The sequence below is a fragment of the Monopterus albus genome, unplaced genomic scaffold (genome assembly GCF_001952655.1).
Source record: "Monopterus albus unplaced genomic scaffold, M_albus_1.0 scaffold94.1, whole genome shotgun sequence".
In the NCBI taxonomy this organism is placed as follows: Eukaryota; Metazoa; Chordata; class Actinopteri; order Synbranchiformes; family Synbranchidae; genus Monopterus; species Monopterus albus.
The window spans coordinates 2,269,036-2,283,833 of NW_018127974.1; the positions used below are offsets into that span (position 1 = coordinate 2,269,036).

Below are 14,798 nucleotides of genomic sequence, written 5' to 3' on the forward strand. Positions count from 1 at the left end.
GTCAGTTTGTGGCGCTATAACACATTGGCCCCATTTGAAGTGGGTTAAAGTTATAGAGTAGCTCATTTTGGTCAGTTGGGTGTAGGTTACATTCATTGACTGTATGTGGTTACACTGACATCAGAACATGGCACCATTCCGTTAAAGCAGTGGTGACCTGGAGGGCCCCTGCCCGGCTTGATATCCCTGTCCTACCCGCTGCTGGTTACCTGGTTATCAGGTGTGTTCAGTCAATTAGAAGATGGAAGATACCATATTAGATAAGGGTGGAGTGAGGAAACACAAAGTGAACTGGTATCTTCCAGTGGAAAAACAAGCAGGACTGGGTTAAGTTACTCCTGCATTAAAGCGTCTCCATACAATATGCAAATGTGGAAAACACAGACCCTTCAGTAAAAGTAGTGAATACCAACACGTCCTTCATTCAAAGTTTTTTAGGCCAAAGTACATACAGTAAAAAGTAAAATGTGTGTAAAATATTGTAGTGTTGGGGTGCAGAGAGACACCTGGCAGGATCCCCCATAATGCCTACGCCTGGGTAGGCAGTATATAGTTCAGGGTTGGTGGGGATTATGTTTAGTTTCTGTTCTGTGTTCAGTGTGTATGTGTTTTTATAATAAAAGCAGATTCAAGGAGCATGAAAAAAGGCAACTTCTGTCTCTGGCTTCTTCTTCCATTCAGCCTTCATTACATCGATGTCAGAAGTGGGTTGGGGAATCACTGCCAGAATGGCCAGAATTCTGCCACAATGCTGTGGCGAGGGAACAAGTGAGCAGCTGTGCATCACGAAGAGGAGTGCTACCACTGCAGGAAGCTGGGACACATCACACACCATTGCCCAGCGCTGGTGCTGAGCGGCCAGCATCCCAGAACAAATCAACCTGTCCCGGTTGTCTGGGCCAGACACAGAGATTATAACTGGACTGTGAGCTGAATGGCACCAAATGCCATGCCTCAGCGGACATAGGGACCACTATCTCTTCTGGTGTGCATGGGGACATTGCCGAGGACAGAAGGGCCAAGACCCCAAAAGTGAAGGGCCATCAAACACCACATCACCGCAGTCACTGGCAAGAGTGTGAAGATGCAGAGAGAGAGAGAACGCTCAGAGTGATTGTTGCTGGCTGTATTAATATTCTGAGAAGGTTCACAACCTACTGTAGCCTGAATACAATAGGCTTACCTGTAGGTTACTGCTTATATGCTACAATGAAGTTAAAATAAACATGAGCAAAAGGGCCTGCCACTTGCATATTTAAATAAAATGCAGCTATTATTATTAATTGAACTGGTGCTTCTTCCTTTAGGGAGATATTAGAGAGTGTTTCTTTACATATGACCAAATGACCAAAGGAATATAAAGAAAGCTCATAGGTTGGAGGGCCCCAGGAGGCCCATGGTCGAGGCCTCCCACCAGTAATGTTCTTTTTATCACTACAGCACCAGTGGTGGAGCTGTGTTCATAAAATGATACAGCTAACATCAAGAATAAAACAGTAAGTTTTAGCTATTCTATAAATATTGGCATTTTGTCAACCAGAAAACATTTACTGCATCACAGCTATATGTAAGAAATGAGTTAAATTTCTCTGCCATTCTCTCAATGAACATATAAAGCCAGGACAACTCTTCTGTTCTGAGCGGGAGGCTAATTAGCATTTGATTTATCATAGGTGTGCATGATTAAGTCCAAGTGGTGTTAATAATAATTTGAGTTTGCTGACATCTGCTGTCCAATGCTGGTCAAACACACAAAATAGAAGCTAAACTCTCCAGGTCTGAGACAGATCATATCTATCTATCTATCTATCTGCAAAATGTCACTATTTTAAATGTGCCTTTTTTAGATTTGAAGTTTTCATATGGTTTTGACTATTAGTGAAATAGCCTTTAACTCCTATTAAGCATTAGTTTAACTGTATAACTAGTATAACTACCCTATTGAATAAAGTTCTGTGTAGCTCATACCACTGATGTCAGTCAGTGACTGATGGTCTCAGGCCTGTTTGCCATCATGGAGCTCCTTACTAAAACCCATTTTTTTAAACTTTAAAGTAAATTGACAGTTTGTTTCTGGTGATGAGTAGCATGCTCACCCTACACATAACCAGCTTCCTGACTATCTGTGATCTCACACTGGACCTCTGCTCAGTATCATTCCACATCCTGTTCCTGATTGCTGTATTGTGTGGGTGCGAGTGAGTTGTGTCTGTGGTTCCTGGCATGCTGCTGTTTTATTGTTAACATGTCCACCGCTGACAATGCTATCCCACTGTTATTGTTACGATTTCCACAGCCTGACAGACTGGAGCCACAGATATAGGGAAGCATTGTTTCAACATATTTCATGATAAATCAGCATGTTCTCTGTACTGGAGTATTTTATTTAAAGGGAACTGTAGAGGAAATGTTTGACTCCATCAATATACATTAGTGCATGTTCCTATCCTGGAGGCTATTATGGCCATATGTAAGTTGGCCTAACCTTAACCTAACATTTAGGCTACTGTAACACCATTTACCATGTGACAGGAAGCTGCCATGTGACCTGTCAGATTCTTTCAAAGCACTTTGGGGCTTCCCTTGTTCTCAGTGGCCAAGTCATTATCTTATTCAGTTTTTATTTTCACCATCTGTGGAAAGTGTTATATGTTATATATTAATTAACTGAAATCCCAAGTCAGACCTTCAAAAATGGTCACAAACTCTCAAAAGGTCACAGTCAAGGTCAAGGGTGCAATTATTGTTTCCCAAAAGAAAAGATGCTTTGGACTGTAGGAACTGCTGCAAAAAACCGACATGCCACAAAGACACTTTATGAATAAATAAAAATGTAATACTCATAAATATGTACACAGTTAAAAATGCTTTGCAATCATGTTTCAAGCCCCTTTCCAGACTGATAAATGATCCACCTCCAGAGCTGTTCGGCATCGAAAAGAAATCATGAATCATTGATGGGGTACAAATATTGTCTACTCCAGGCTGAGTTGTCAGATGCAGCTCCAACCGTTTGCTGTGAGGCGACAACGCTAACCACCGCCGCCGCTGTGCTGCCTGCAGGCATATGTGTTAGTAAAAACTTGACAAATCTATAATGTATCCACACAAACTCAACAATTTGGGATGTAAAAGTTCTATGTTACCTCCCTGTCTTATTAGTAATCCAAGTACAAGTACAAAGAGGCCCTTGTTGCTGGCATTTAACCCTGCACATACTGTTATCATGGTACTCTGTCGTGTCATATCCAGTACAGACGCACACTACCAGTTAAAAGTTTGGACACACTTTCACCATTGAATTCAGTGAGAAGATGTGTCCCAACCTTTGATTGGTAGTGTATTCAGAGGCATAATGGCTAAAGCTCATATACTGTATTGGCAACATCCATTGTTTGATTCCCTATTGGGGGCCTTCGTTGCATGTCATGCCCCTCTCTCGCCCAGTGTCTCCCTTTTCTCTGTACACGGTCGCTGACATATTTTAAATATGGCTATGAGATGAAATTAAAGATCCCAAGGGCGATAAATAACTTCAAATCAACTTACTGATGTGAAGAGCCCTAAACACCTGCCACACTGTTTTATTCCAAATCATACAGTCTAATCAGTCTGTGGAATCAGAGTCAGCAGGACACTTACAGTACAGACTACACTGTTAAAGGAGCACACGTTTCATACAATTAACTTACTGTTAAAGGAGCACACGTTTCATACACACAGTAAGAGTCAGTTTAAAGGTATCACATACCAGTCAGCCTTTGTAAACAGGACCTGCAGGAGCTTCCTCCAAATGACTCAGCCGATATCTCTTGCATAAACACTTTTGGGGCTTAGAGAACACAACTTTTTGACAGAAAGCTTGAGTCAGACATGAGGGACACGCACTTTGAAAGTGTTTATCACGCAGGGAGTACAAGGATCTGTGTAAACTGTGCCTATCATTTGTTCACTAGTTTATAGAGAAAGCAACATTAAGCTGCTGGATTACTGTTTCCAGATGAGGCCTTTGCTAGAATGGGAGAGAGGCAAATATTAATATGCAACAGAGCTCATAGCTTTCTTTATGCGCTCCAAGTGGATTATCTTTACTTAATGACAAATTGAATCAGCTGCATCTGTACCTTAATTACTGAGCAGATCACACAAAGGTATTTCAATAAAGAAAGGTGTGTAACATAAAACTGTATTTTGCTTTAATTGTTTTCCACTGCTCCAGAAGTGATTTGCAGCAGTAAAAGGTTGATTTGAGAAGAGCTTGTATATCAGTGGTCCTGTTTTTAACTTAATTTAGGAAAACAAGCCTGCGTTCTATCAACACATCACTGTAATGATCCACATTTGAGGTGGCCCTGTGGTGCATTGGTGTAATGTCTAGGTTGGGTTTGCTGACATCTGCTGGTGGAGCTCTCAATTTAACAGTCAGCATGCATATGAAGATGGGTTAAGGGGTATCAGTATTTAATAAGCACGCAAAAGAAATAATTTTGCAGGCCTCTGGCAACACATTTTTTCTTTATTCAGAGTAAGATGTGTCAACATCCAGCATGACAAAAATTGTACAAAGTTCACAATTTATAAATGAAATATCACAGCAACTTGTGATCTCACACATTTATAGCAAAATTAAAATGTCAACAAATCCATGCTGTGTAGTACAAAAATAAATCAAACTTCAGTTCCACAGAGAGCACAATAATTTTTACAAAATCCTGTCTTTGTTAATGGTCACTGAAATCAACCTCAAAATGAAGTGGCTCAAACAAAATAATAAACTCTGATGAATTCACAATAATTTATATGAAAAGTCAGCATTCTAAATATGTGACAACCTTTTTGTGTTCCCTATAGATAGTCACAGATAAATCTTTTCAGATTTGCTATTTACGTACCAACATCATATGAGCAGCCGGTTTGTGCTTTAAAATCCCTTTTCCATTTTTACTGATAATGAGAATTAATTCAAAAACTGGTACTAGCTATTACTCTACTGAAGCATTACTATATTGGCGAAAAGCTGCAGACACGATGCTGTGGAAGAAGGCATATGCAGTCATGGATGATGGATAGCAGAGTCCTGAAGGAGGACAGTAAAGTACAATAGATGAGATTCAGTCAGGTGAGCGACAAGCACCTTTTGCATTAGCTCTCAAAAAGGCAAAATCTGAACATGATCGCTAACAACTAGAACAACAGAATGAAGGGGTACATACAGTCAGGCATACGGGCGTGATGCTGGATTGTATCACCCCCCTGAAGGTTTCAGGAGGCCTTCATTTTCTGCTTTTTTTTAAAACCTTGAATTGATTGACTATTTAATCCTTTGTACAGTGATTAGATATAAAGTGCTGCTGGGGGATAACTTCATCTTCCTAAAACAGAGCAAAAATGAAAGAGCATTGTTAATGTTTTTACACTCAATAATAGCCTAGAGTATAACTGCTATGGTAATAATCATCTTCTTCTCTGATTTCAAGTCCCTGTTCTTCCTCTCTCAGTGGTGCTAAATCCACACCTGCAGTGGCTCCGAGCAGTTGGCTACTCCAATCGTGTGCCAAAGAAGTCACCTGGAAAATTGCACGTCGCCGTACGTAAGGATAATATCTTCAAGGACAAGTGCAAATAGTCTACTGGCACATAAGTGGGGACAGTGACCCTGTAAGTCCCGCTGTCATACATAAATACTCTTTACAAAACCCTCAGAAACCCTCCTTTTAGGCTCTTGGGTACTGCTTCTAGCTTCTGTAAGAACATCAAAACATGGAAACGAAGGTGTCCCTGTGCAAAATTGTACAGAAAAAAAAAAAACTCATATACTTTCGCTTCTAAAACTCAATGTCCTGGTTCCCCCCTCTTTTTTAAAAAGACTTTTTGTATTAAAAGATTTGTATAAAAATCAATACTTTACATAGGCTATATTAAAAAGATTCATGTTATCCCACTATGCTTATAAACAAGAAATTGCATATACCCAACCTTTTTTCCCTTTGCAGATTGCATCCCGTACCTGATAAACAAATGATTTAATTATTATATTGCTGAGACATTATTTGATCCTAGCAACACAAGTCTCAAAATTGATACTAGAACATTACGTATCTCTATAGGTCATTGTCTTTACACATCATTTCTATTTGAGATTAGTTAAGGATAAGCATGTGAACATGCATGCACCGCACAGATGTGTTCCTCTAGGAATTAATTGGCCCTCCTAGATAATGGGATATCCACCATCAGGTTTCCGTGTAATGATGTTTACAATAGGACTGTTCATACATACATTCATACATACACCAGGTCAGTTCCCTCTCTGGGTTCATTTACAGCACCAATTAAAGATGCCCCCACCTACAGCTACAGATCTTTTTTTTTTTCATCAAAACAAAACACAAACATTTCTCAAGCACTGTCTGAAAATAAAGCAATTTGCAAACCAGTTCTTGCTCTTGAACAATCTACACGCAAGACGAAGATGATGATGAAGAAGAAGAAATTTAAAAAAAACATCTAAAATCATCAAGTCCAAAATCATCCGCGAGGAGAAAAACAAGTAGCTTCCTTCTTGTTTGTAGTTTTTTCATTTTTATTTCACTGTCCAGTTTTTTCATCTAAAATGTTTTATTGTCAAGCAATAAAAAGAACTTGCGTTCCGTTATTGTTAGCTTACTGTTCAGAAATATACACTACAAATGTGCATACATGAGCAGCTAGAAACATTACATGACACTATGTCAGCTCATATGAAAACGTACAAAATGTGAATGTCCTCAAAAACTATTTTGTGGTTTACTCTTTCATGTTCTTCCTCAAAGCAAAAGGAAAAGAAAAAAATGATCTTGAGATCTTTCTAAGCGTAATACCTCTTTTTTGGAGAGAACAAAATTGAGAATAGGTAACACTATATAAGTTACTGCACTGAACCGAGGAGATCAAACCACCACTGCCTGTTTGTGTGTGGATGTGATACACCATCCACACACCTGCTGGGGGAACAAAAATCTCCCTTTGCTGAATGGTTACACTTGGATCCCTTGAACAGCTTGCTTGATATTTTCCAACAGAGCTTTGTTTTCTGGGCTCTGGTACTGGTCTTGGTTTGCATACATATCCGTCAGAGTGGTCACGTAGGCGTCAAAGTTCTGCTCACTTATTGGCTCCTGCAGGACCAAAGACACAACATGGAGGCTCTTAGAGCTTTTTACAATGTCATATAAACTTTATCAAATATTTTCATCACATATCTAAAGTCTCAAGAAGAAATATGTCCAAATATATCTCATTTAATGAACTCTTTGCTGATTTCACAATTATAATATGCCAGTATACATGTTATTCTATACTTTTCACTGGAATTTTCATCTTTCCAGAGTCTATGTGATACTGAAGCTTCCATGGATGTGAGGAGGAGAAGAAGAAGGAAGAGGAAGTGAAGAAGAAGGAAAAGAAGGAGGAGCAGGTGGAGGGGGAGCCAAAGAAGATTTACTCAAACATAACACCCATCCAATTAAGACAAAAATAATTCAGAGGTTGTGTCTGCGTTGTGTGGCCCCGTGCACATGCACCTTATTGTCTGTCCTGCTGGCTCTGCCCACATGCTCTCACTGAGCCCATAGACTTCATAGGATGGGGACAGCATCACACACTATAAAATTGCTTCTCTAGGCTTTTTTTTTTTACTAAGTTTAGTGAGTATCATCTGAACTTCTCTGTCTTGGATCACATTCACTATTTGAATTTTAAAAAAGGAACAGTAAAAAAAGACCTTTCTTTGCGTTCATAATAATTGAAGCGGTCATGAAATACAGAGCATAAATGAAGGAAGTGAAATGATACAGGTCTGTGACTTACTTGCTGGTGCATCTGTAAACAGCTGTTATTCCTTAGAGGAGGCTCCTTGTGTGTCAGTGGTTTCTGTGGACGGAAAGGTACACATCTTGATTAGCTTGCTTTGAGAAACAAAACTGTTATTCTTACATTTATACACTGGGTGGCAGTAGCTGATATGCTGTCACATTAGGAAGACCTTAAATTAACTGTAAAAGTAGAAGCTGGTCAGAGGTGAAGATGTACAAGACATTAACACAGAGCCAGTCAGACCACAGTGTCAGAATGACCCACTGGTGTTAGAAAGCGGCATCCTCTGTAAAATTTTGTTGTTTTATGATATGATTATAAAAATGGCTTGCTTGCAATTTATTCCTTTTGTCAGTTATTGGTTACTGATCCACTATGCAAGACGAAATCATGAGAGAAAGGCATTGTAGGATATAACAGGACAAAACTGGGTACTATGCAACTCTTACTGTTGCAACAGAACTATAATACTTGAGCTGGGGGTGGGGGTGGTGGGGGGGGAATGATAGTAAAGAGAATAAAGTGTATTTTATCTGTGATTATTCTACAAAAAAACAATTTTCCTTCTTCGGTCAGGACTAAAATGACAATGACAGCACCGTCTGTTATGAAAAATCTGCAATGTTACAATACACTACAATAAAGCCTGTGAAAGCACAGACAAAACCTCAGTATATACTCTATACACTGTTCAACCTGCACAGCTGCAAGTATAGTAGCAGTAATTTCAATTTCAATTGGAGTTGCTACCACTGTGAAAAACTACAAGTCATCTTAAAACTGCCCCTCGCTGTTTGGAAAGACAAGCAATGCTTCACATTTTAGGCTAAACATGCACAATAGGCTGTGGTTAAATACACAAATAAAAGAACAAGCTGCTATAACACTGCGGTCTGCTAAATTCTGCAACTTGCTTGCTTGCCGTTCCTGGTGGCCCTTACCATATTAGGGAGCTGGACATTAGCTAAACTGTTTATCAGTGACTGGCTGAGGTTGGCCAGCTCATGCAGGAGAGATTCATTTTGCTGTTCAATCACCTTGTTTTCCTCCTCTATTGACTTCAGGTTGGACTCCATTGTTGTAATCTGAGGAGAGGAAAGGTGGAAACAGTACAGCTTTGTAATCACAGGCAGGCGCACACCATGGCTGACTCATATACAGACACAGGCCAGTGGATGCAACGGGAAAAGACTTACCTGTGTTCGAAGTTTGATCATGTCTGCTTCCACTTGTGAATTCGATTCACTTAAATCTTTGATTTCTTCATCCAGCTGTTTGATCTCCTCTTCATGCTCTAGCCCTAGAGAGGAGCCGCAGCATTAACACTGACACTTTACTGCAAGGCCTCCGTCATAAATTTGATTCACAGCCATTACAAATGATACAGTCTGACTTTGTAGCTACTGCCAGTAAAAATTCTGCTGGACGTTGTGTATGACTGTTTTCACCTCTACAGTTGAACTAGGTTCTTTTAGCTGATTAAGACTCAACAACCTCACAGACAAATTACATTAGGATCTTGTCACATCCCTTTATGAAGCGTTTAAATTCACTGCAGTCCAGGGAAACAGACGGGAACCCACTCACAAGCGAGCTCAGATATTCCCTGTCTGATTACTGCCATGTACGCCCTGCTCGGTTTTTCCAGATTGGAACCACTCTTTTCATTATTTACCCCCTACTCCTGGATGGCAGTTTATTTCCAATTTAAGCCTCCACTCAGATGCTGCTCACCACACACACACACACGCACCCACATACACACACACACACACACACACACACACACACCCTTCTGATTGGTTTATTATCTGAAATTGGAACTCTGTTCAAGAAATTATTCCACATGCATGCCCGTGATTGGCTGTATTGTGTTGGTGAGTGGTTGTTGTAGTTACCGTTGCTGGTACGTTGCTGCTTTATCGTTAGCATTTCCACTCCGGAGAGCCGGGCTTTTCTCATGGCGGAGGTGGCACGTGGACAACCCGACAAACTGGAGGCAGCAACAAGAGGGAGGCATTATTTCACACACACACAGTGAGCTAATGTGGTTTATAGACTGATGAGGGAGATGTCAGTCCCTGATGAGGGAGATGTCAGTCAAAAGGGTACTCAATATATTTAGTACTGCATTTAATTAAGTTTGGGAACTTGCAAGATATTAAAAAGAATGGCCAAATGTGGTCGAACTCAAAAACACTGTATCCTACATGTCCCGTAATACAAGCAATACAGCTGGGGCAGCTGTGGCTCAGGAAGTAGAGTGGGCCGTCCCTGATTCCCAAGTTCCTCCCGGTTCACTCACCAGCGTGTGAGTGTGTGAACGAGTGGGTGATTGAGCAAAATACATGAGGGTACTACTATACATACTGTGTTACACAAGTATAAGTCCATTTAACTAATAGCATTATTTGTTAAACCTTCCCAAACTGGCAAGCCTCCCTCCCTGTTTGTTAAATTTCTGTAGTCTCCAAGCCCAAGATACCACACATCAGGAATTCTTTTCTCAGAATTCAAAGTTGACACTAGAGCCACAGAAGACAAAACACAACTGCTTTCATAGGCATACTCTTTATTACAGAAAGCTTAGGGCTATAGTAGCAACCCTTTCCCATACCGAAATCTGTATATTTCTTATTCTTACAACCTCCAGGCATGTTTTCACACATATATATATAGATTGCACTGAATAACAGTTTGGCTCTTTGCATCTACTCCTTCTCCCTAATTGGCAAATCCAGAATCAGTAGTTCACTTTAAGAGTTTACCTGTTGGACACAGGAAGTCTCCTACTTCATGGAGAAGTCCATTCTCAGTCAGTGTGCACAGGTTTCAAGTTTCCATATCACTTGTATAAGCTGCATATTGACTTTCAAACATCACTAATTTTAAAGGCCCCAAAAGAAAGCTTCTATAAGTGACAGGGTCTTAATGGGTATGAACACAGACTTTTCTACCAAACTTAGAGGTGTACTGATCACTTCACATGTGATATTTCTCTTTGTGTTGCTTTTCAGTTTTATGTTTGAGTTCAGATCTGATGAGTTGGGTAGTTTCTTCTGTTTCCAGAAAACTGACAATTAAATGTGATAAACCACACCCACACAGTCCTGATGAAGCACATTAGCTCCGATTTAAGTTGAATGTCAGTTAAACTGAGATTTACGGGGAAGCTAGAGAAAGTTCCCTTTTGCACCAGGTGAATAATAATAATCATTCTGCACGGTGTAGCTCAAACAATAAGCAACACACATTTCTGAGTGGAAGGGAACTTTTAAATTATTGTAAATATTTAGTACTGCAGACCCACCTCCGATGTGTCAGGAAGCTGCCGCTGACGTGACCAGAGCCATCACAGCCTGGCGTGGGGCAGGACATGCCTTCCGTCTTGCCGGACTTCCATGTGAACTGAATGCCGTTTAGATAGCCATCCTTTTGTCTCTTGGCTGCTATTGGACATCCTGATGCACTTCTGTGGGAGGCATACTTCCCTGTCACATGTCCCTGACCATCACAACCTGGGACTGGACACCTGGGTGGGGGTCAGAGGAAAATGTTGAAAAAATGACTCACTTAGCAGTTTTGATTCATTTTCCAGTGTTTGTCTCACATATTTACTCATTAAAATACAACCTTCATTTGTTCACATAATCAAAGTTAATGCCATCATCTTTTCATCATATTGGAGACATTTCATTTCTTTTAAAGAGTCACCTGCTGAGTCTGAGCTACTGGCTCTGGTATGCACTACTGTCTGTTTGCTTCCTGGTTACAAAACACCACATACTACAGCAGCAAATTACATTTTTCTCTTTTGCTTTATCTCTTGTGCTTTGATATAAACAAAGATATGATCATCTTATTTTAAAGCTGTCCCTGTGGTATCCTTATCACACTTTTGGAATGCTGACAGTGCATCAGCACCAGGGCTAATCAGATTCAATGAGACAGTAAATTATTCCAAATGTCACAGTATTTAAAATGGATTATGGATAAAACTAACATCGGTCTGGTTTGCAACTACCAGTTACTTTCAGCTTTGTGGCTTTTTGATGCAAAAAAGTTACGCAGCTATTGTGTACACTGCTGTCTTATAGAATGTCTTCTTCTGTGGTTTTTGAAATCTTTTGCCTGTTAAATATAGATGAAGGGCTTCTATTATCTATACTCTTATCCTGAGGAGGGGGATGGAGCCAATCCAGCCAACACTGGGCAAGAGGCAGGGCACAACCTGGACGGGCTGCCAGTCTAGGTTGACACACTGAGACAGACAACCACTCACATTCACACCTACACTGTAAAAATGAAAAAGTTAGGAAAATGTAAAAAAAAAAAAAAAAGTAATACAACATCTTCTCACATTTTCTCAGCTATAGGCTTTTAAGTTGTACCAATTTATCTTAACAGGTTAAACTTTAAATTAGCAATCAGGTAAATTCAAAAACACAAGTATATTCTACCTAAATTGTTTAATTTGTCAAATTTGAAACTGTGACTTTTACTGGTGGCATTTTGCATGAAAATCAATACGACAACAGCATGCAAAGTTGTTCAGCCACAGTAAGTGTAAGGGGGCTGCGACTGAACCTTCATCATGGTTTGCATCATTTTCAGTTTTATAAAAAGAAACAATCAAGACTTTTTAATACTGTTACAACCACAGAGAACGTTTCCAACGTGAACAGGCTCTTTCTTCAGTTTCTGAAGAATTTCAACTTTCCAACGATGCATGCTGGGATGTCTGCTAGTTTTCTTTCTTGATGAATTGCATGAAATGTCAGCAGTTTATTCATTCAAATGATCATTTTAAGTCAAAAGACTACAGTGTACACTACAGCAAGTACTTCTAATCCTTTATTAAGTGTAGTTTAACATGAACTGTGCATGCACAAAAAACTCTCATGCTCCTTAACAAATAAAAAAAATTATGATCATGTTTTCTCAAATTGGATTTTTAAACTGACTGAGGTATTATTTACAATTGCATAGGAGTGTAAATATATTATTTTGAGTTAGATTAACATACTTTCTGGACTATAAGCCGCTACTTTCGTCACTTCATGCACACACCCTCGTCATGGACAACACACGACGAAATGCATATGATGCAGATTTCAAGTTACAGGTGATTGCTCTGGCTGTCAAAATATCTGACGTTACAACGTGGACACCTGTGGCTATGTACAAAATGTTTTTTTGTCTTACATTTAGTGGGTACGGCTTATAGTCCGGAAATGTTTCCCCAAATTATTGTTCAGTTAACTTTGATGAAAGAAAATAAAAAAATTGCAAGTTGGGATTTTTACAGTGTACAGGAAATTTAGAGTCATCAATCAACCTAAACTTCATGTCCTTATACTGTGGAAGGAAGCTGGAGTATGCAGAGAAAACCCACAGAGACACAGGGTCACCATGCAAATTCCACACAGAAAGGTCCTACTTGGCCGTGAGGTTCAAGCCAGGGACCTTCTTACCGTGAGGAGACAGTGCTAACCACTGCACTGCTGCAGTGCCCCTATGAGAGGTTTCTATACATTTTAAAATACTCATGTACTCATGTATGGTTATTCTACAATATCTTTTTAATTACCTATTAACACAGAGTCAAAAATCATTTAATCTACACAAAATACAAAGTAGAGAGCCAGCTGCAGAAAATAGCATAACTTACAACTGCACAGCTACTTTAAATAAGATGGGATAGTGTCGATATTATGAGAAAGTTGAGAGATCATTCATAACTGCCAAAACACTGTTAGGCCCTACTTAGCACTCTCAGTGTCTTTTCTGGTACTAACAAAAGCAAAATGTTTGTAAAATTCTACAGTAGCCTTAGTTTGATGCCTGGAACACTTTCTATAAACCAGTGAATTAGTTTGGGTGATAACAATGTGAAACAAAACCTACCCCAGAAGTGTTTTTACATTCTTGCTAGCCTCTCACATGACTCTACCTTTCCCTTTCCTCTGAGCAGAACTTTAGAAGCCAGTTCAAGCCATAAATGTTTCAGCTGCCTGAACCAGATATCTGCTCACAGGACCACAGCAGTGACCTGGGAGTCAAACTGACAAATCCAGAGCTTTGTGATGAGAGATACATGTGCTCTGTAACAGTTCAGAGAGATGCCGACTGACTGCTTTCAAAGGATGTATAATGTCCTGCAGGGAGAGCCTGTTATGTTTCATGCCATAGTGGCAGCAGAACAGGTTTAGAGGTTCTTCCGTTAAAAGCAGTTTGTTTCTCTCCACTGTCACCAAGTGCATGCTGTTGGGTTTTGTCTCTGATACTGTAACGTAAAGTGCTCTGAGATGAATTATGTTGTGATTTAGTGCTATAGTATGGAAGCCCTGAGAGGCAAGTGGAAAAATAAATTCTGGTGATCCATTTTCTAGGTCTGGTCTATTTATTTCTCTCCTGTGTTTATGCCCTAAGAACAGAATAAACTTTTTTTTTAACTTGCTAATCTTTCCAAGTAACTTTTTTCTTTTTTTTTTTGTGAAACAGGTGAAAGAAAAAAAAAATTACCATGTATGAAACAGGTGAAAAATGTTTATTTTTTTAAATTTGTGAAACTGGTGAAATTTTGTGTGTGCATGTGTGTAAGGCTCATGTTTTAATGTTTATTTTCGTAATATTTATCTCAGCCACACGCATGCCCCTACACCACTACACCAGGTTCTCAATAGGAAGAATAAATAAAAGCTATAATGTTTTCTTCCAGGTGAGTTTTAATTTCTCCATGCATTGTAAACACAAAGTACATATATTGTGTGTTAGTATTTATGTATTATTATTATTTCTTTTAACTAGAAATGTATTTTAATTGATGCTGTCAGAAGCGTTAGCCCACTAGCTAGAGAGTTTTGTTCATTGCTAACCAACAGCTACAACCTAGATTAAGTCTGCTACATAGCTAACGTTAGCTTACTATATTGTTACTCATG

At 39.5% G+C, this 14,798-nt stretch overlaps 1 protein-coding gene across 1 annotated transcript in view; it reads right to left on the reverse strand.

The window, feature by feature from the left end:
• Positions 1-4,506: 4,506 nt before the first annotated feature.
• myt1lb (myelin transcription factor 1-like, b) overlaps positions 4,507-14,798 on the reverse strand; it is a 101,173-nt gene continuing 90,881 nt past the window's right edge. The window contains 6 exon segments of the mRNA XM_020608562.1: positions 4,507-7,157; positions 7,849-7,911; positions 8,796-8,939; positions 9,051-9,154; positions 9,753-9,847; positions 11,165-11,386. Of these exon segments, the coding sequence (XP_020464218.1) occupies positions 7,017-7,157; positions 7,849-7,911; positions 8,796-8,939; positions 9,051-9,154; positions 9,753-9,847; positions 11,165-11,386 (769 nt within the window). The 3' untranslated portion in view covers positions 4,507-7,016.